This window comes from Pteropus medius, unplaced genomic scaffold (genome assembly GCF_902729225.1).
Source record: "Pteropus medius unplaced genomic scaffold, Ma_sr-lr_union100, whole genome shotgun sequence".
Classification (NCBI taxonomy): domain Eukaryota; kingdom Metazoa; phylum Chordata; class Mammalia; order Chiroptera; family Pteropodidae; genus Pteropus; species Pteropus medius.
The window spans coordinates 1,485,220-1,504,817 of NW_024340849.1; the positions used below are offsets into that span (position 1 = coordinate 1,485,220).

Below are 19,598 nucleotides of genomic sequence, written 5' to 3' on the forward strand. Positions count from 1 at the left end.
ATCGGATCGCTGAGGAGATAAAGCCTCGCACCTGAGCTAGTGGTGCCCACCTGTGTCTCAGAACCGGAAGCCCCCTCCCCGCGGTTCAGAACGGTCCCGAACGTTCCTCCTTCTGTGTCTCTGCAAATGCGCCAGGAAGGGTGGGAAAGCCGCGCCCGCCAGGAAGTCAGAGGCAGGACAGACGGTTCTCCAAGAGCCGACCCCGCCCCCAGGCACCCTTAGGTCCGGGACCCAGCGGCTTCCCCGGCCCCCGGTACTCGCGCATGCTCAGTTCCTCCAGGGCTGTCACGCGGCTCTGGAAGGTGGGGAGCGGGGCACAAGCGGACAAGAGAAATATTTGGCGACCCAAAACCACGCTGGAAAAGCAAGCGTTCCAAGGGAGAAACGCGGAGGGAAAGGCGCGGTGGGGCGCCCCCATCTTTCCGCTGGGGTCCCCCGCCTGCAGCTCCCCCTGCAGCGGACCTCCGGCTGGCATTGGCTGGCACTGCGCCCTGGCGCGCGCCACCGGGACTGAGCGAGGCTGGGACGCGCTAGGAGGTGGACGCACCGCGATGGGAGGAGGTGGCACGCGCAGGGACACGGCGCCCTGGCCGGCACGGGGCCTCTCGGTCCCGCATTCTTCCACAGCCCCGCCTCCGCCTGGGCCCCCGGAGCAGCGAGGGGAAGCCTGCACCCCCGTTTCCATCAAGCCTCTGCCACCTGTCTCCTCTGTCCCTGCGGCCCCAGATGGGTTAGGGTCCCCAGGGAGGGCTCTGTGCAGCCACCAGGGTGAGGAGTGCTCAAGAATTTGCTCTAAGTCAGTGTCCCCACTTCTGAACCCGCGACATCGTGGAAAAGCGCGACGGGAATCTGAACCTCACCCGGTGGCGAAGGCCGCATCCCAGCATGCAGTGCGTCTGTCCCCCGGCCCCTTCCTCACCTGTGAAGCCGCGACAGCAGGACAATCTCCTGCCCTGGGACACCCTGGTGCCCTGAGCTAATCCAGAGAAACACGAGCCAGCGCCCCGCGCGCTCGCCCCGCGCACTTGCCCCGCGTGCTCGCCTCGTGCACTCCTGGGTCCTGCCAAGCCGCCGCCCAGCCCTTCTGCAGAGACCCTCGGGGACCGGCAGAGACCCTCGGGACCGGCAGAGCCCCTGGAAGGCCTCCAAGGATCCCCCGTGCTTCCTCTTCAGGGGCGATGAGTACGATTTCCCCATTATCGCCAAATATGTGGTTCTGGCCAGAGCCGAGTGATGCTGCGGTGGCCCTGTGGGTCCAGCCACGGGGACCGCGCTCACAGGAAGGGAGGCCACGTGCTGTCCTTTCCCAGAGCAGCGCCCATGGTCCCTTCCGTCCTCCAGGGCCACGGCCCCTTGCTGGAAAGCCTGCGGCCACCCGGCTGTTCTTCCAGAGGCAGTTTCCAGACCCGTCTCCCTTAAGCGCCTGCTCACGTTCTGTGCGGGGACACAGCCCAGCCCCAGTGTCCCCAGCCCCAAGCCGAGGAGGAGGCGTGAGGGGACCGTGCAGATCACCCGCTACTGTGCTGGCCGCGGCTCCGCACACCTTACACACAATGAGGCCTTGAAGACCGAGAGCTTGAAAGGAGGGAAAGTCAGGGTGCTTAAGGCCGACGTCCAGTCTGCTCTGCCCCCCGTCTTGGAAAGAGGCAGCAGGAAGCCTCGAGGACGCCGCGCTCCACACTCGGGGAGAGCTGGACTGCACAGTCCCCGCCAGTTCCAGGCGCCCTGAGCTTGGGGACAGGCAGTGGCGACCCTTTCTGTGGCAGGGGCCCGGTTCCCTTGTCGGCTCTCTGAGGCTTCCCGAGGCCAGGACTGCAGGGGCTGCTACACGTGACCTGCATGGTGGCTGTGCTTCCGGACCCCCTATGCCCTCGTCCTCCCCAGCGGAGACCCCTCAGCAAAGTGGCAAGAGGGCAGGCTGACCGGGCGCCAGTGCTGGGCAGGAACACAGCCCGCTCCGTGCCCATCCCCCACGTGGGAGCAGCTTCCAGCCTCTCCGGGCCACTCACCAGGAGGACAGAGTTGGACACCAGGCGTCAGGAGCCACTCCCCTTCGGGACCAAACCCCAGGTCAGAGAAATGTCACCACAAGGGCTGACCCAGCGTGCAGAAGCCCAGGCTGTGACATCTGACTTCTCCCGGTGTCCTGCTGTGCCTGGTGAGGCCTTCCTTCTCGCCCCCCGCCCCCCGGGAGACACCGTTTGTCACTGCCACAGGGTCTCTGATTTCAGCCTCCACGTGGCCGTGGCAGGCATGGGAAGCCGTCCTCCCAAGGGGGCAGGGAGCCTCGTTTCCTCATTTCGGAGGAAGCGTCAGCAAGGTCAGGGCCCCACGCGTCCTGCTCAGCAGCAGCTGGGCGCTGCCTACAGCTTCACAGTTTGCCAACAGTGGGAACTGTCAAACTCGGGAACTGGTCCCTCTGATCACGGGGTAAAGACACAGTCCCACCCGAGCAGGATACCAGGTAACACCACACACACACACACACACACACACACACCCCATCACCAGCAAATGCACACCCACCAGCATGCTCACTTTCCAATTCCCGAGAAGTATGTCATCTGAACGGCCACCTGGCAGCCCAAAATTCCCATGGAAATCTGAGGTCCCCCGGTGGGTTTCCCCAGCAACGGAGAAAAGCCTCACAGCTTTGATGCTGCACAGCTTTCTCTAAAGGGAAAAAACAAAAACAAAAAGCCACAGCTTTAATTAAACTCGTTCAAGTCAATGATTCAGGAACAAACACATCTTTAAACTTGCAAAGGGCAGAAACGCAGAGCAAACTTCATATGTCATTCAGACAACAGGAATTTTCTCCACATTGCGAAATCTAAAACGTCCCAATCTTGCCAGAAAAGTGTAACTCTCTCTGCGGAGGCATCTTCGAAGCTGTTTGGCCGGAAATGGTGCAATTGCCTCCCCTGAAAACTGGGATAAACAAACGGCAGCCAGAGAACCACGCTGCCCATGGGGTCCTCTGAATGCATGCTGGGGGTGGGCTGTGGGGCGTGAACCGCCACCCTGGAGACCCACACCACCTCCGTCTGGACCGACTCTGAACGGGAGATGTCATGGCTCAGAGAGCCTGACCACCAATGTGTCATCCATCCCCAAACTCGTGACCTTCCGTACGCATGCTCTATTAGACAATGTTTGTTTTACTGGCACCTCGTCTGTACCTGGGCTAGATGCCATGGGGCAAAAAGATGTCACAACCCTTTCCTTCCAATGGCTTAACAGAAGTAGGACAGACAGAGGGCAGCTGTTTACCTCTCACCGGTTTTGTCATGAAAAACAGGGGTGGCCAGCAAGGTACAAGGGTCACCCGACAGGGGCTGCTGTCCGTGCCACCACCCCCTCAGGAAGCCCTGGGGGAGGATCAACTGTTCAAATGGGATCTCTGGGGCACAAGAGGACTTTATCAGCATGAAGGGCGCGCTGCAGGAGAGGGACAGAGCGTTACTCCATGGTGACTGCGCCTCACGAAGCTGAAGTTTGAGGAACTCGAGATGAAAACGCATACTTGGCTTCATCGGCACTTTTGCAAGAAAAGGTCACTTTATCGATTCCAAACCTTCCTCTGCTCTCTTGTGGTCGGCAGGAGAAAAACGACACCGACATATTCTGTGGTTCCAAACGGCTTTGCCACTTAGCTCCGCGTTTCTCGACGCCTGAAAACGGAGTTCTTTCTCTGGGGAAAAAGCCATGCAAATTCCTCTGCTTCCTGTCTGTCAGGAGCCTGGTGAAACCTTCTAGACGCGGGGCGCGCCCTTGGCGCCACCTAGTGGGAGTTTGCAAACCCGCCGCGGTCAACTCGCCACTAAGTATCGGAGGGGTGTGTCTGCGGGTGGCCGTGGCTTCAATCACAGAAACAAACTAGAGGGAGCGGACTCCGCGATCTCTTCCCGTCGGGACGTCGCTCTTCCACTGGCCGTGAGAGCTGACTGGCCCCTCGTTTTAATCGCATGGAAATGCATCTTTTCAGTGATAACGGAACTGAAAGATTTCATGCCCCTAACTAGACGTGTTGGTTCTGTCAGTATTTAGGGAAACAAACAGGGACCGTTTTCCAGCGAGGGGGTGGTGACTGTGACTCCCCTGGCCCTCCGGGGGACTGGCACGTCCACCGAACTGGCACGTCCACTCCGTCCACAGCCTCACACTTGCTCTTACACACGAGCACATTCCCAGCTCATCAGACCTCGCCCTGAACGCGGAGAAGTCTACAGACTTTGAAAGCAACGGTCGAAATAAACCAGTTTGAAGTCTGCCCTTGCGGCTTGGCGTCTGGTCCATCCGCGATCCTGCGGCGCGGGGTCCAAATCTGGAACTCCAGCCTCTCGCCCGCATGGAACCCACAGGACCCGGCCTGGGGAGCGCCCGGGGGTACCGAGCCGCAGGTCGAAGGTTAGGAGACCCGCGTCACCGAACCCCTTCGAGTGTCGCCGTCCACATCTACGAAATGAGCACACCGAGGGACATGTGGTCCAGGGGCAGTGAGGGCGACACAGCAACGCACGCGCCCCACGTTGTAAGGGCAAGTAGAGTATTTCAAAGGTGTCCCATACCGCAGCGGGCCTCGCGTCACCGCGCCACCAGCCACCACGGGCGCGCCTTGCCGCAGGGGCGGGGCGCAGATGCGCGTCGGTCCTGTCGCCGCGGGGCGCGCTCCCCGCTTTATGCTCCTCGTTGGCACCCAGCCCATGTCCTTCGCCCAGGAGAGAGGCGCAAACGGGCGCCTGGCAGTGAGGGCAGGGGACCCGCGTCGCGTTGGGGCTGCGCCTGGTGCGCCCCGAGCGGCGAGCCCAGAGGGGACGCGCCCAGCCGCTCCATTCGCTGGTGTCGCACGGGGGTTCAGGGGAGAACCTGAATTCCTCCCCCGGACGAGAAACGAAGGAAGCGCTGGGCGTCCTGCTTTGCCCGCGACACGCACGCCCAGGCACAGCGGACGTTAATGTTTGCAAGGCTGGCGTGTTCTCTGCCGGGGAACGACCGCGTGGAGGCGTCTCCGCGGATCCGGACGCAGACCGCACCCCGTTTTCACCGGTACCGGGAACGGCCCTCTGCCCAGCTTGGTGATCACCGGTCTGCAGGTGAGCCAGGTGAGAGGCCTCCCCCGCTGTTTCCCCCACCTGAGGGACGCCCAGCTGGAAAAGAACTGAAAACCCCCGAAAACCCCCTCGGGACATGTTCAGGGAGGGGCAGGCGTTGGCACCCCGAGCAGCGGCCCCTCTGCTGGGGGACCACGTCACAGGTGCAGGGAAAGCCTGGATTTTTCAAAAACGGTGCAAGGAAGCAGGCTGATGGCGAAGGCAGTTTGCCTCAAACGCACATGAAACGGGGTGCTTGACCCCACGGCCGGCCCCCTGTGGGCTTGAAACTACTCCGCGTAGAGCGATTTCGTCCGCCACCACGAAGTCGTTGCACTCATCGCGATGCACACGTGAGTGATGCGACCAGAGCAGAAAAAGGGACAGGCGTCGTGTCGCCCGAGCCGCGGCCGCGTTCCCAGGCGCCTGCACCGCCCTCCGCGTCCGCCAGGGCGAGGCTGGTCACACCCGGCACAACGAGGCCGCCCGGAGGCGGCGGCCTCCCCTCTTCACGCTGTTAATGGTATTTGACGTCTTTGTACAGTGAATATGTATTATTTTTCCAAACCGTTGAAAATCTTTGATTTTTACAAAACGTGGCTATTTGTTCAAATTTCGCTTGTCCCAAACATCGGGCTCCACATGCTGCGGAGACACTGCGTTGAGAGCCGCAACCCCGGGTGTAGACGGGGGCGTGGGGCGGGCTTCCGGTGTCTCTGGCGCCAGCTTCGCTTCCCGGTCAGCGGCAGCTGCTGCCCCGCCCCCTCCCGGTGCTCATGTCCGGTGCCACTGGCCTTAGAATTCCTGCTGTGCCTTGTTATCGCCAGCAGCGGGACAAGCTGCTGGGAGCAGGACAGACATGGACAGGGACACCGGTCTCGGCAAATAACTAAGAGGTCACCAATGTGGGCCTTATTTTTAAACCTCAGTGAACACAATTAATAAGGGCTTCGTCGGAGAATCACTGAACCTGTGCCTTGGAAACTAACAAAGCAACAAAAGCGCTTCCTCTGTCGGAGCCCAGTTCGGTGGCCTCCGTTGGGGACCTGTGTGTCACAGCGCTCCCGAAGCCGCAGCTGAGGGTGTGGAGGGAGCAAAGGGTGGAAACCGAGTCACGCGGCCGGCCCAGGCCCGGGGCTCTGTGGGGACGCCCCCCCTGCAACCCTTCACTCACACTCCCACACCCGACAGGGACTGACCCGCAGAAGGTGAGGCCACAGGGTCACCCGAGCGCCCCGAGAGTCTCACCCGTCTCCCACCATCCCCGCACCCCACCCCCGTCCCCCTCCAGGCATGACACCCACCTCCCGGCCCAGGAAGCCGGCCGCCTGGTTCACAGCGAGGCATGTGGTTGATGTCAGCCAAATAAGCAAACCCACCTCCCCTGACGCCCCACAGGCCTGCGAGGCTCTACCCCATCCCACAGCACAAGCCAGCACTGCTGTGACCGTGACCTGACCCTCGACCCCAGAGACACAACGCACGTGCCTGAGGCAGCCAGTGTCTGGGATGAGGGCTTCCCACCGGCCACCCACGCCATGAGTGGACCCCATCTCGGTGCAGACTGGCCTACAGGGGCGTTGGGTCACGATGGGCGCAGGGGACGGGGAGCTGGGGTCTGGCGACTCAACCCAACTGTCTGTCAACAAATGCATGGACAGCAAAGCGTGGAGCACTAGCCTTAACAGGAAGGGAACTGTGACACGCGCTGTGACGCACGTGGGCCTTGAGGACAATGTGCTGAGTGAAAGAGACCAGACACGCAAGGACAAACGCTCACAGGAGGTCTCCGGAGGAGTCAGAATCAGGGACAGGGAGTGGGAGGGGGCGGGGACTCGCCGTTTAGTGGGGACGAGTGTCGGTTCGGGAAGATGGAAGGTTCTGGGGATGACGGTGGTGACGGCCGCACAATGTGAAAGTGCTTAAAGCCGCTGAGCTGTCCGCTTAAAAATGGTTGAGGTGGCAAAGTTTATGTTACTCGTGTTCTACCCCGATAAGAGAAACGTTTAAGGGCGACTTAGATCCCCCGCCCCCCGCCCGTTGAGAGTTTCTTCCCCCCCTGTCACCAGAGACAGGTGAACGCCAGGTGGAACCCCGGCCGGAGTCAGGAGACGCCCCGCGTCACACCCCGCCCTGCAGGGCGGCCTGCCTTCTGTGCTTCCGAGGCGTCCCCTTGTGACGTCCCAGCCGAGAACTCTCAGCGCGTCTGCTCCGACACTCAGAGTCTCGCTCGAGTTGCCCGGTTCGGGCATCCAGACCGGAGCCTTCAAGCGCCTGGCGGCGAGCTCTGTCCCCAAGGCCACGCCAGGAAGAGGGCTCTTTGTGCCTCTGTCCACTCGCATTTGCAGAGGTCCGCTGTGTGAGTCGGACTGCCAGACGCGTGGAGGTCACATAGAATTTTTTCCTTTTTCTCCAAAAGATTAAAATCTAGCTGGAGAGGTAAGATGCACCTGACACACTAACAAGGATAGTTGATGCCGCAGCCTGAGGGCGCCCGCCGTTCAGCTCACAGGCGCGGGAAGGGCGAGCGTCCAGCAGGGGCCGCGGGAAACGGGAGGCGTTCGCAGGGCTGGCCGGGCCCCACGGCCCTCGCGGGAGGAGCGAGGTGGCCGTCACCAGCGTCCGCCTGCGCAGTGGCAGACCACGTTAAATGGCCTCATTTCATAGGTTAGACTAACACGCACCGCAGGTGACTTGCCCCGGGCGTACAGTTCCGTGGATTTCAACGCGAGCATCGTTTCTTGGAGCTGCCACCCACCACGTGAGGACCCAGTCCGGAAACCCGGCCTCTGGCTTTCGCTTTGTGGTCACTCCGTGCGCTTCCCTGTCCCCGGCCCTGGCACCCGCCACTTTGCCGTCTGCGTTGTGGCTTGATCTTTTGAAGAACGTCACGTAGATGTGACCGCACAGTATGACATGTCCTTAGGACGCCTTCTCTCACACGGCGAGACGCCTGAGTGTCGCACACGTCACGACCTGGCTCCTTTTTATCGCTGAGTTGTGTTCTGCTGCCTGGACACGGCACAGGTGTCTGCACGGCACAGGTGTCTGCCCGCCACCAGCTCACGAGCACCGGGTCACATAGACTGAGCGATCACCAGCCGAGCTGCTACAATCATCCATGTACGGGTTTTTCTTTATGGACATAAGTTTTCATTTAAGATTGAAATTACTTTTCCCTCAAAAAATGGGTGACCAAGATATTCGTTATAAAAGCCACTTCCCCAAAGACGAAGCGGGATTGCTGGCTCGTGCGCTAAGCACACGATCGGCTTTGTAAGAGACCGCCGGGCTGTTTTAGAGTGACAGTCCCGCCTGGCGCCTGCCTAACGGCTGATGACATTAAGCATCTCTTCATCTGCTTCTTTGCCTTCTGCCCGTTCTCTCTAATGAAGCGTGTATTCGAGTTTTGTCCATTTTTTTTAGTTTTATTTTTACCATTGCGCTTTGAGAATTCTCTCCATATTCTGGTTTCAAGTCCTTTGTCACACGTGTGATTTGCAAATATTTTCTCTCATTCTGTAGCTTTTGTAAAACAACGTTTAAATTCCAATCGGGTTCAATTTATCGATTTTTTTTGTGGGTCGTGTTTTCAGTGTCAGGTCTAAGAACTTCATCCTACCCCCAGTTCGTGAAAATTTTCTCTTATGTCTTCTTCGAAAATTTTATATTTTTATGCTGTAGATAGAGACTTATGACCCATTTTCAGTTAATTTTTGTATAAGGTGTGACTTTGGGTTGTGGTGCATTTTTTTTGGATATGAACGTCCAATTGTTCCCACGCCATTTGTGGAAAAGACTATCCTTTTCCATTGAATTGTCTTTGCACCTTTGTCAGAGGCAGCCGATCGCGTTTGTGGTCCGCTTCCGGGCTCTGCTGTGTTCCGCCCGATCCCACGCTGCTTGGTTCCGATGGTTGTACAGGACACTGTAAAATCGGGTGACAGGACCCTTCTGACTTGACTCTTGGTCACAGGTTGGGGTATTGTGGCTCACTTGCATCTCCCTGTGGCTTGAGAGTTGGTTTGTCTGTATCCGAACAGAACCGTGCTTGAGTTTTGCCTGGAGCCGCGTTAACTCTGTAGACCAGTCTGGGGGGAAGTGGCGTCTTCACGGTGGCTCTTCGTGGCCCCGGAGGCGGCTCGTCTCTCCACTTACCGAAGCCCCCTTTGATTTCTTCCTCCAGCAGTTTGAGCATAAAGATCCTGTACACGTTTTGTTAGATTTATACCTAATATTTTATTCCTTTGATGCTACACATATGGTACTACATCTTCGCTCTTTTTTCATTGTCCATCGTTAGTGTGTAGGAATATGGTGGACGAAATGCCCTCTAAGCGACAGACCGTTACGACCACAGCATCACAGCACGGTTGTAACTATGTGACCACGTCAAATGACCCGTGCGCCTGGCAATCTGTAGCCGAAAATGCTGAGTCCTCCTTCAGTTAGTCTCACCCGCCGGCAGCTGAACGATGCTCCGCGCCGAGCGACCTACCTGCCTGAGACCCATGCGCCGGGCTCTGTGCGAACCGTGATCTCGAGAGTCCGCGTGTCGATTCTTCAAACAGTTACCGCCGTCGCAGGCTTGTCCGGGGCCAGGTGCTCGTCCGCGGCCAGTTCCGACCCCCGACTTCACGGCTCCGAGAGCAAACATGCGACCTACCGACTTCGCGTGTCCCCCCAGAATGTTGGTGACTGACGTAGTCATTAAAAAATGACAGAAATTCACAGTGTTCCTTAGCATTCAAAGCAGACACGCGTGATTCACACGCGAAACGCCGTTGCCCACGTCACACGTCGCAAACCGTCTCGCAGCGTACGTAAGCTTTAATGAGACGACCCTGCACACGGGTCGACGAGGCCTTCGCTTCCTTCAAAACCTCTACGTAAAGTTTAAGACATTTTTCTAGTTTAATCACAGGATGGGTGAATTAAAGGTACGTGATCCTTCCGTGACTCAAAGCACAGCGCACAGCATGCAGAAAAATGGTACGTAAACTCCAAGGGAAGGGTAAGCTGTTCTAAAATTGAGCTGTTTTAATTATTTTGAGCCGTTAGAATGGTATCTAATAAATACCTTCGCCAGGCCAGTGAGGCACTGAAAGATGTTTGCCTCAAAGTAATTTAAACAGTTTCCTGGCTCGTCCACCGGGTGTTTTAAGTCTCAGTTTCACACTCGCTGTCCCCCGGAGGAGAGCATGCCAGGCTGGCTGGCGGGGTGACCCTGAGCTCAGTGAGTCCAGAGGGCGCTGGGCAGGGGCAGGACAGGCCGAGGACAGCCAGGCCGTCAGGCTCCTGCCAGCCCCGCCGCCCGCCGCCTGCTGCTCCCGCCCGTCACTCGCTCAGTGTCCTCCGTGCGGGACGTTCGAGTCCCCCGCTGCTCCCGGGCCAGAGGGGGAAGGGACGCACACGCGGTCACATGGCTGGTGCTCCCTGCCGGGACGTGACGAACGCGGTACAGGGACAGGTCACAGTCGGAGTGGGCCCAGGCGAGCTGGGGAAAGCGTGCGCAGGACATGCCTTGAGGAGGGCTCAGACAAGGCCACGGAGGGCCCCGCCGATGGCCGGAAGCCCTGGACGCACGGCCACCTCTGGTGAGAGGCAGGGTCACGCAGCGGGACGGTGGCTGCTGGGCACGGGCCAGAGAGGGGGCAGGTGCCCAGCGGAGAGGGCAGCAAGGGCACTGTGGCCGTTGTTCAGAAGTGGTCTGGGCGGCAGTCCCCGGTGGGCACTGGACGGGAGCGGAGAGCAGGGACCAAGGCCGTTGCCTGTGTTTCTGAAGCCTTCTGCGCCCCCGGGGCAGAGAATGACTCAGGGACGTCAGGAGGGACGCCTTGGCTCCACGGGACCTGGAGGAGGAAGGGCTTTGCACTTGAAGGGTGAGCGGGCCTGGACAGCCAAAGGCAGGCCCGGCGGGCACGCAGACCCCTGGTTGAGAGGACAGCGAGGTGGCTGGTCCCCGCAGGCTCAGACAGGAAGCAGGGAACTCCTGGACGCTCAGGGGGGGGCGGTGTGGCCTCAAGTATCCGAGGGCCCCCCAGGCCAGGGGAACGAGGCTGGGTTTGGGGGCGCAGAAGCAGGGAGTGGCTATGCAGGGGAGCGGAGGGGACAGTCAGGCTGCCGGCGGGCTCAGAGCTCAGGCCGTGACACAGGCAGGCCGGCCGCCAGGGCCTGGCATGGACTCGAATGGCAGCCGCGATGAGGCGAGCCCAGCGGGGTGCCACCGTCGCCCTGAAATGTCGTAGGCTCCAGAGAGGCTAACTTCAGACTTTTGGGAGCCTAAATGTCTTCTGACGAGAAGGTGCCCTCACAACAAGGCGCAGGAAGCAGGTGATGGAGGGTGTTCGCGACCTCGGCGGTCACCTGACTCAACATGGCTCCCCCAGAAGGTGCCAAGCCAGGGCCTGTGGGGACCTGCCATGACCTTCTGAACAGCGTCCCCTGCTTAACTCGCTCACAGTGCATGTGTCCCAGTGGCTGGTGTGGGCAGCAGGGGGAAAGCCACCAAGGCCACCTGGCAGGCCGGCTCCTCTCGTGGGACCTGGCCCGGAGGCCCCCTTAGCGCTCTGGGAGGGGCCGTCCACAGACGGCTGGCAGGCTGGCCCCCTTCCCTGGCGGGCACGTCAGTCGCGGTCAGCCAAGGAGGGACATGTGGCGGCTGCAAGCACTTCCCTCGCTGACCTTGGAGCTCGTGCTCCACAAAGGATCGCTGTCCACCCCACTTACTGCTGACCGTCCAGGGGTTCTGCTCCGTGGATCGGGGACAGGCCCTGGGCACGCACCCCCCTGGCTCCCCCGCCATGCTCGAGATGTGGACGAGGTCGTCCCGAACGGGCAGACGCCGTCGCGCTGTGACCCGAGCCATCGGCTTCAGAGGCTGGCTCACGTGGTGCGACACCGACGCCCCTGAGCTGGCTCGTCTGGGGTCGGGGCTGTGTCAGGTGTCACTCCTGAGTTTTCCTTTGTCCGGATCAGAAGTGGGGAAACGATGTTTTCCTCTCAATGCTTTGCCGACCCCTCTCTTAGCTGGAATCATATTTAAACACCCCCCCCCGTCCCCTCTGCCATGCTCACGTGACATCGGGGAGCCAGACACAGACTCAGTGATGGGGACACCTCCGGGCACAGCGAGTCCCTCACCTAGAGATCCTGCCCGAGTCGGTGGCTCGAGCAGCATCCGGCCCGATGCTGCTTCGAAGACGGCCCGGGAGTAGCGAGGCGGCGCCCCAGGACGGGGCAGGGGGGGGATGTGGCCGGCCTGAGGACCTGCGCCCTGTCTTCCAGGACACACACCACGCGGTGAGGACCACGCACTACGGCTCTCTGCCCCAGAAGGCGCAGCACGGCCGGGCCCAAGACGAGAACCCCGTGGTCCACTTCTTCAAGAGCATCGTGAGTGGCCGCCCCTGCGGCATGGGCGGGGGTGGGGCACAGCGTGTGGGGGGCTCTGAGCTCCACCCCGGGGGGGCGTGTCCCAGACGCTCTGGGGTGACGAGGCAGAGTGCAGGGCTCTGTGTGATGCGTGAGGACAGGCGCGCTCAGACCTTCGTCGAAGCCCTTAGAACATGCAGCAGAGGCCACTGTGATGGCAGCCGCGGACTCCGGGCATAACGAGGCACCGATGGCGGTTCCCAGTGGGAGCCGAGGACTCACGCCCACCAGACGGGGCCGGGGAGCCTGTGCAGGCCGAGAGGGCACGTGGCAACTCTGTCACGCCTGAGCGTTGTTTCTAGGAGCCTGAAACGGCTCTAAAAAGTAAAGTCTTACAAACGAAAGCAAAATCACAGGCTTCTAATCATGAGCTTTCTGTTCAGTGGCTTCTAGAATGACACTCCCCACGTTGATGAGTGACAGGAGCCACGGAGCTGAGGGCACGGTTTTGAAGCTCTGACCGCCAGGGGACAGCTGACTGGCACGCGGAGGGGGCCCTGGCAATGCGCAGTGTCCTGTAGCGTGCAGCCGTGTCACGGGGACACGTCCCGGGGGTTCGAACACGGTCTCGATGGCCCGGGAGACCCGCGAGGCCCGGGGTGTTTCCAGGTTCCCGGACCCTGTACTGGTCCCTCCGCTAGGACAGACACGGGAGGCCGGGCGGGACGCGGGGTGACCCCGCAGCTCACCGTCCCCTGTCTTTGCAGGTGACACCCCGCACGCCGCCTCCATCGCAAGGAAAGGTAAGGCCCCCGAACCTCTGACGACCCCCTCTATTTGTGGACCGTCCCCGAGCCCCTCAATGTGCAGTGACGACGGCTGGGCCCGTGGCCGCCCGACTCCATCCCCGGCCCCCGCGGGGACCCCGGGCGCACGCGTGGCCTCCTTCTCAGCCGCACGGACCACTCTGGGACCCCGGGCGCCCCGGCCCGAGGCGAACCCCGGCCTCTTGGGCGGCCTCCGCCGAGCCCGCGGAAAGGCCACGGGGGGCGGGAGCTGCCATCACGGGGCACCCCGCTTCTGCTGTCTTCGTCAAAAGAACTTCTTCCTGCACTGACCCAGTGTCCTTCTTTCTCTCCCTCATCCAGGGGCGAGGACTGTCCCTAAGCAGATTTAGCTGGGTAGGTGACGCCCGCGGCCACGCAGCTCCCCCCGCCCTCCCGGCCCAGACCCTGGACCCTCTGTGTTCGTCTCTGTTTCAGCTGCTTAATGGCTCACGCGCTTTGCCGCCCAGCCCAGCTCGCCCGCCACGGCGTGAGGCCTGCGGTGCCCACGGGTGCCTCCCCCGAGGGGGAGCGGGTGGTTTCTGGGGGCGCCACACCCCCCGGCATCGTCCACGCCCTGCTTCCTCCCCGCCCGCCACAGGTCCCACCGGGCTCTCCACCACGGGGGGCACACGTGCTGTCCACCCCGGGCCGCCGGGCTCGGGGGCTCCGTCTGTGATGACCGACTGGCCCGGGAGCCTTCGGCGTGTCTGTCTCAGTAACAACTAGAGCTTAGACGTCAGCCGTCCGGAATCCTTCTTAGGAGTTGTAGGCTTTTGAATCGGAGGACAGAGTTTTTGTGATTTAAATAGGTCATTTGTTCGCTTTCTAGATACTAATGAAATTTGGTGTGTGAACCAGGATATGCCAGACTTACAGACCTTAGTGACTAGTATGTATGAGGTGTGGTTCCTACTTTATAAAAATTATGATTTCACAATAAAAGGGAAGAGTAACCAGCAACCTCTAGGCCAGGAATTGTGCCTGTCTTGGGGACACAGAACCCTTATTCTCTAGTACGGGGCCTGTGACACTCGATGCTCAATTAAAAAGCATCAAAAAAATAAATGAATTCTTAAAAAAAGGAAGAGGAAGAGAGAGAGGAGGGGAGGGAGGAGGAGGAGGAGGAGAAGGAGAGCGCCCGCATGAGAGAAATGAGAGGTGTCACAGGCCCGATCTGCTCAGTGTGTCGTGACAGTGACTTACGAACAGACACAGTTGCTGGAACGTTTTCTATAAATCCCTCTGAGCCTCTCCCTGACCTGACGACTTGGCAGGAAGGTGACGCCAGTGTAGGAAGTTCGCAGGGCTGGCACTCACGGCCGGCCAGCTCGCCGGAGCCTTCCGTGCCAGCGGGACGGGATGAGACTGAAGAGCGAAGTCCACCTTTGGCCCTGCGACCTTCCCTCAGTAACCGCCTGACCCACCGCTTCCCCCTGCAGGGCGGGCTCTGGTGTCGCAGGAGGTCCTCACGCCTGGAGGGGGCTGCGAGGGCCTGCCCACGCGCGGGTGGGGACCAGGCCCCTCCGGCCGCCCGCTCCCCAGAAAGGCTCCGTGTCCCTGTCCCGTCTCCACTCCAGGCCCTGCTCACGCACGTGGTTCCTCTTCTTCCGGAGCGAACCCCTCCCCTGTGCGCCCCTCACCCCTGGGCTGGTCTCTGGGGCCGAAGGGCCGCCTGGCGTTCGAGGTCCCCACTTCCTTCCTCTAACTCTGCTGGATGTTTTCTGGTCAATTCCAGGTTGCCCGAACGCATGCGACCGAGAATTTGAAAGGAGGGAGAGTTTGGCAGATTAGAAATCTGAAAACCAGTCCTTGAATTTCCTTTTTCAGATGCTGTCTAGTTTTGGAGAAAAACCAGTGACGCATAACGACTTAGCATCCGCAGGGGGGTGTGGCTTTCCGCCAGGTCGCGTGTGTCTGTCTGTGGCGCAGCATGCCTTAACGGTCCCCGTCCCTCTGTGTGGTGGCGCGGAGAGGGCGTGTCTGTGGAAGCCTCCGGATGCGAGGGCAGCAGGCTGAGACCTTCTCTGCCACCCAGCCCTGTCCCTGACACCACTTGATAACTTCAAAACCGATCCTCACATGAAAGCGGCCGCCCACGTCTGTCCCCAAGGCCAGGCCAAAGGAGAAGGAACGGCGGAAGCAGCTTGCGTGCTGGGGGCCGGGCAGGGGGCCCCAGGCCAGCTTCGGTCCTGCCCACTGCGAGAGGCGAACGCCCAGCACCCAGCACACGGGCTGCTTTCGATGTCTCCACGTTCCCTCCGCCCTGACACGCTGATGTCATGAGGACAGATGGGGCTCAGGGAGGTTCTAGGGCCTCGCCCAGCAGCTGGCTTCATTTCATCTGCCAGAGTTCCTGGCAGATGGTCCCCACTTCTCACCGGCAAGACAGGGTGGAACCTCAGAGCCTGTCCCTGAGGACGGACCGTGAGGCAGCGAGACTCCCCTGCAGGGCGGGCCACCACCTGCACGCCCCCCCCAAGGCGTGGCAGCCGAGGCGAGAGGCGCTGTCACCCCAGGGACTGGCCACCCCGTGTCCACACTCCCGGGGGCTCTGCCACCCTTTGTCACGTTTGCGGTGCAGGATGCCGCTGCATACGGCACATTAGCAAGTAAACCAGGGACACGAGTATTGTGTCCACCCCCACTCACATCGCTCCGTGCCCCCTGAAGGGGCGGTCAGACGCAGGACTGGGCTGGCTCCCGAGCCGTGGCACGCTCCAAGCATTCACGGCAGGATGGCCGTCAGGTCACGGCACCCTCACAGACCCCATGAGGAAGGACCCTTATTGTCCTGTTTTATAGAAGACAAAATGCGCTCAGAGAGGCCCCCAACTTGGTGTGGTCACGCAGCTGGGGGGGGCGGGGAGCGGAGACCAGGGACCTGGGCTGTGCCCTGGCGCCCAGACCCGCCCTGTCCCCGCCCCCCCGGCCACCAGCCCCAGAGCCCGGGCACTCCCCGGAGCCCTGTGCCCACGCACACGCAGGACAACAGGCCCTGGTCCCCGTCAGCCCTGGCCGAGCCCCCAGGTCCAGGAGCCGACACTCTGTCCCCACACCAGGAAGCGTCTCCAGACACGGCCTTGGTCCTCCTCGGCCACCCTGCCATCCCCTTCCCGCTGACCCGCGTGGCGAGCCCCACCCCGCCCCGTTCCGCTGACAGGTCCCTAATCTTCTCTTGCAAAGCGGTGTGGAGCTGGAAAGTGGCCACTGTGGCCTTTGACATGAAGGCACCTGGGCAATGCCTCACAGCAAGGCCAGAAACGGACGGACCTGGGCGGGGTGGGGGGGCTGCGCCCGGTCAGCACAGCCCCTCGGGCGGGCGGGGCCCCCTGGGGACCTGGTGCTGCCGCCCGGGCGGAGCAGAGCCTGTCTTCTCTCGCAGGGAGCTGAGGGCCAGAAGCCCGGCTTTGGCTATGGGGCCAGGACCTCCGACTACAAACCCGCTCACAAGGGCCTCAAGGGCCGTGATGCCCAGGGCGCCCTCTCCAGGATCTTCAAACTGGTAGGCGGGTGGGCAGGGGTGGGGTGGGGCTGGGGGGGACTGGGGGGTGGGGCAGGTGGGGACAGGACATCCTCAGTGAGCAGGCCCCGCCTGCAGGTGCGGGAGCCCGGGAGGGACTGACTCGGTGGGGGTCGCAGAACGAGGGCCGCCTCAGTGCCATGGGGAAAAGGCAGGAAGGCGGAAGAGTTAGGTGTGCCCCGTGTGTCCGAGTGGCGGTTCCCACTCCAGGGAGGGTGGCCAGAGAAGGTGTCCCTGAGCAGGTGGCATTTGCTAGTCACACGCTGGGGACAGTGCTCCAGGCTGAAAGACAACAGAAGAGGCCTCAGCAGGTTCCGGGAGGAGGGAGGTGGCGAGAGTGAGTGACACGGAGTGACCTGCAGGGTCTGAAAGGGGACAGAGGACCGAGCATCGAGCATCGGCGTGGTAGGGAAAGGCCCGCCCCTCAGAGGCCTGTGACCCTCCCAAAAGCTTCGACCTTGACTCTGAGCGGGGGAGTCCCCGGCGTTCCTGGGGAGCGTGACGGGGGGCCGCGTGTGCCTCGTGGCGACACCGGCCGTGTGCCCCCGGCAGGGATCAGCACGGGGGGCTGGATTTGAATGCCCGGGCTGGCCAGGACGGGGGAGACCCTCGGAGTCTGCGGCCCCCCATCTGGGGACTTGGTGACAAGGCCTGTGTTCCCACAACACGCAAGCTTGTCCGGGTCACCCCGGAACCTGCAGCCGAAGCCGTCCAGGGCTCCCTGGGAGTGCGGACCAGCAGAGACTGGGCTTCAGCCCCAGAAGCACAGGGCTGTGTCCTGCGGTCGCCCCCGGGGAGGCGACTTCACAGGCGCCGTGTCTGGGGACAGACCTGAGTGGACTGCGGCTGGGGCTCCAGGCAGGGGACACGTGGGCAGCAGCTAACGCTGTTCCCTCTCTGCAGGGGGGACGTGACGGCCGCTCCGGATCGCCGATGGCTAGACGCTGAGGCGGCTTCCTGCTGCACGACCCACCCTCAGCTCCTTAACCTTAACCCGAGGTTCTAACTGTCCCCGTCAGCCCCGTCCTAGCAACAACCTCTGGCCTAACGCCCCGCACGTGTGCGCACAGTAGGGCCAGGCGCACCGCATCCGACCCGCGACATCTGGCCAAAGCTACGCGGAGAAATCACAAACACAAACGGCAAAGGTTACACTGTCAATGCTCTGTGCTTGGAGACGAGGCGTCCGGGGTCTCAGCCCCCGGCGGCCCCTCCAGGGCACCCTCGTCCTTGCCCTTGCTTAGCCCGCCGACGGCCCTCGCGCGCGGTGGGGGGCCGTGGCGGCTGTACTCCCCCCGCTTCTAACCCAGCCTGACTCGCCCTGTGTCATCCCACGGCGCCCCGACCCCCCCAGGACCAGGCAGCAGGAATGGCTTCACCCCGCAGGGGCTTCGGTACGTGAGAGGCGGGCGGGCAGCTGAGACGGAGCGACGGTGGGCGCACGGGCTGCTGGGCTGTGCCCACACCCGACTGGCTGAGCTGGAGCGTGGCAGAGGGGACAGGAGGCAGAAGGGCCGGGTGGTGGCCTCGAGCAGGACACGGGATCTCGTCGGAAACCAGGTGACAGCGCAGCAGGAGCCGGAGCGAGCTCCGCACGCCACCTGTTTCCTCTCCCTGGAGCTGCCGAGCTCGGGGGGGCTGCACGGACAGCGGGACTGGAGGGGTCTTCTGGGTGGCCACGCAGTGTCACACTGGTCCCGGTGGGAGCCGAGGGTGACCGGCAGCACACTCATCACGGCAGTGCACATTGCCAACACTAACCTCCGTCTGCCCCCTCCCTAAGTAACCGCTGAGTGACTAGGCTTAGTTAGGGGCCTGCCGTGGCCCCTCCCTGTCCCCCTCCTGTCCTCGTCCCCGCCCCTGACCTAGAGCGTGGCTGGGCCTGGCCAGCCCGGAGGAGAGACTGCTGTCCTTAGCAAAGTCCCCCCTAACACGAACTGACACCCCCGTGCCCCTCCATAACGTACTGACCGCACCTTGAGTCCAGCGTCCTTCGGTCCTTATCACCGTCCAAAGAGCCCGCACGGGCAGGTGCTCCCGAGGACGAGGACGAGGACGAGGAGCAGCCCACGTAACCCCGCGCGCCCGCTAACCCCTCTAACTCCGAACGCCGAGCGTGGGCTTCACACGTTAATGCGCACGCAGCCTCGGCGATGAGGCTGTTAGGGACATTTCGGAAACGAAGCCCCCGAGCTGCTGCCGCGGATCCCGGGAGCTCTACGGGGGCTCTGCGACCACGGGGCTCGCGGACAGCACCCCCAGTTCTGGAACAGTGAATAAACAATAAACTTTTGGCGACACGTGCACGCGTCTCACTATTACTCCGGCCCGCGTTTTGGGGCTGGCGGGGGAGGCGGACGGGGTCGGCTCAGGGCCGATGCTACCTCGCGGGGAAAGGTGCTCCCGGTACCTTTCCGCGGTTTCAAAGGACACACGCCCTGCCGAGGGGGGCGGAAGGGTCTCTGAAGTTGCCTTCGGCCACGTTTCATCTGGCGGAGACAGTGACGAGTGATTTGGGAAAATTTTGTTCCCAAACAAAATGTTGGCTTTTAGCTGCTTTTGGTTATAAAAATTCTCTTTCAAAAAGATCAAAGGACATCATTTTGTTTCACGTTGTCTCCGTTCCAGCTGTGACAAACTGGCTGAGTCGGTGAAACGTCACAGGGGCAGGCCCGTCTGGGACAATGGTAGGATGACACCAGCCCGCTGCCGCAGGGCCCCAGACCCCAGGGTGCCGCGTGCCCGTCCGACAGCACAGGAGCTGGCCACGCTCGGCAGCAGGCG

At 61.7% G+C, this 19,598-nt stretch overlaps 1 protein-coding gene and 1 long non-coding RNA gene across 10 annotated transcripts in view; one reads left to right on the forward strand and one right to left on the reverse strand.

Moving 5' to 3' along the window:
* Positions 1-19,118, forward strand: part of MBP (myelin basic protein) — a 78,772-nt gene extending 59,654 nt beyond the window's left edge. For 6 of the 9 annotated variants that reach the window (XM_039839400.1, XM_039839417.1, XM_039839445.1 and 3 more), the window contains 5 exons: positions 12,381-12,488; positions 13,235-13,270; positions 13,616-13,648; positions 16,677-16,796; positions 17,718-19,118. In XM_039839400.1, the coding sequence (XP_039695334.1) occupies positions 12,381-12,488; positions 13,235-13,270; positions 13,616-13,648; positions 16,677-16,796; positions 17,718-17,762 (342 nt within the window). In that variant the 3' untranslated portion in view covers positions 17,763-19,118. Of the gene's footprint in view, positions 1-12,380; positions 12,489-13,234; positions 13,271-13,615; positions 13,649-14,123; positions 14,163-16,676; positions 16,797-17,717 lie in introns of those variants that run through there. The other 3 variants (XM_039839410.1, XM_039839426.1, XM_039839435.1) reach the window with 2 other exon arrangements.
* Positions 2,695-3,740, reverse strand: LOC120583917 (uncharacterized). The gene is made up of 2 exons (XR_005647896.1): positions 3,274-3,740; positions 2,695-2,931 (listed from the first exon to the last, which is right to left on the reverse strand). It is a non-coding gene; the product is annotated as an uncharacterized LOC120583917 (long non-coding RNA).
* Positions 19,119-19,598: the final 480 nt, after the last annotated feature.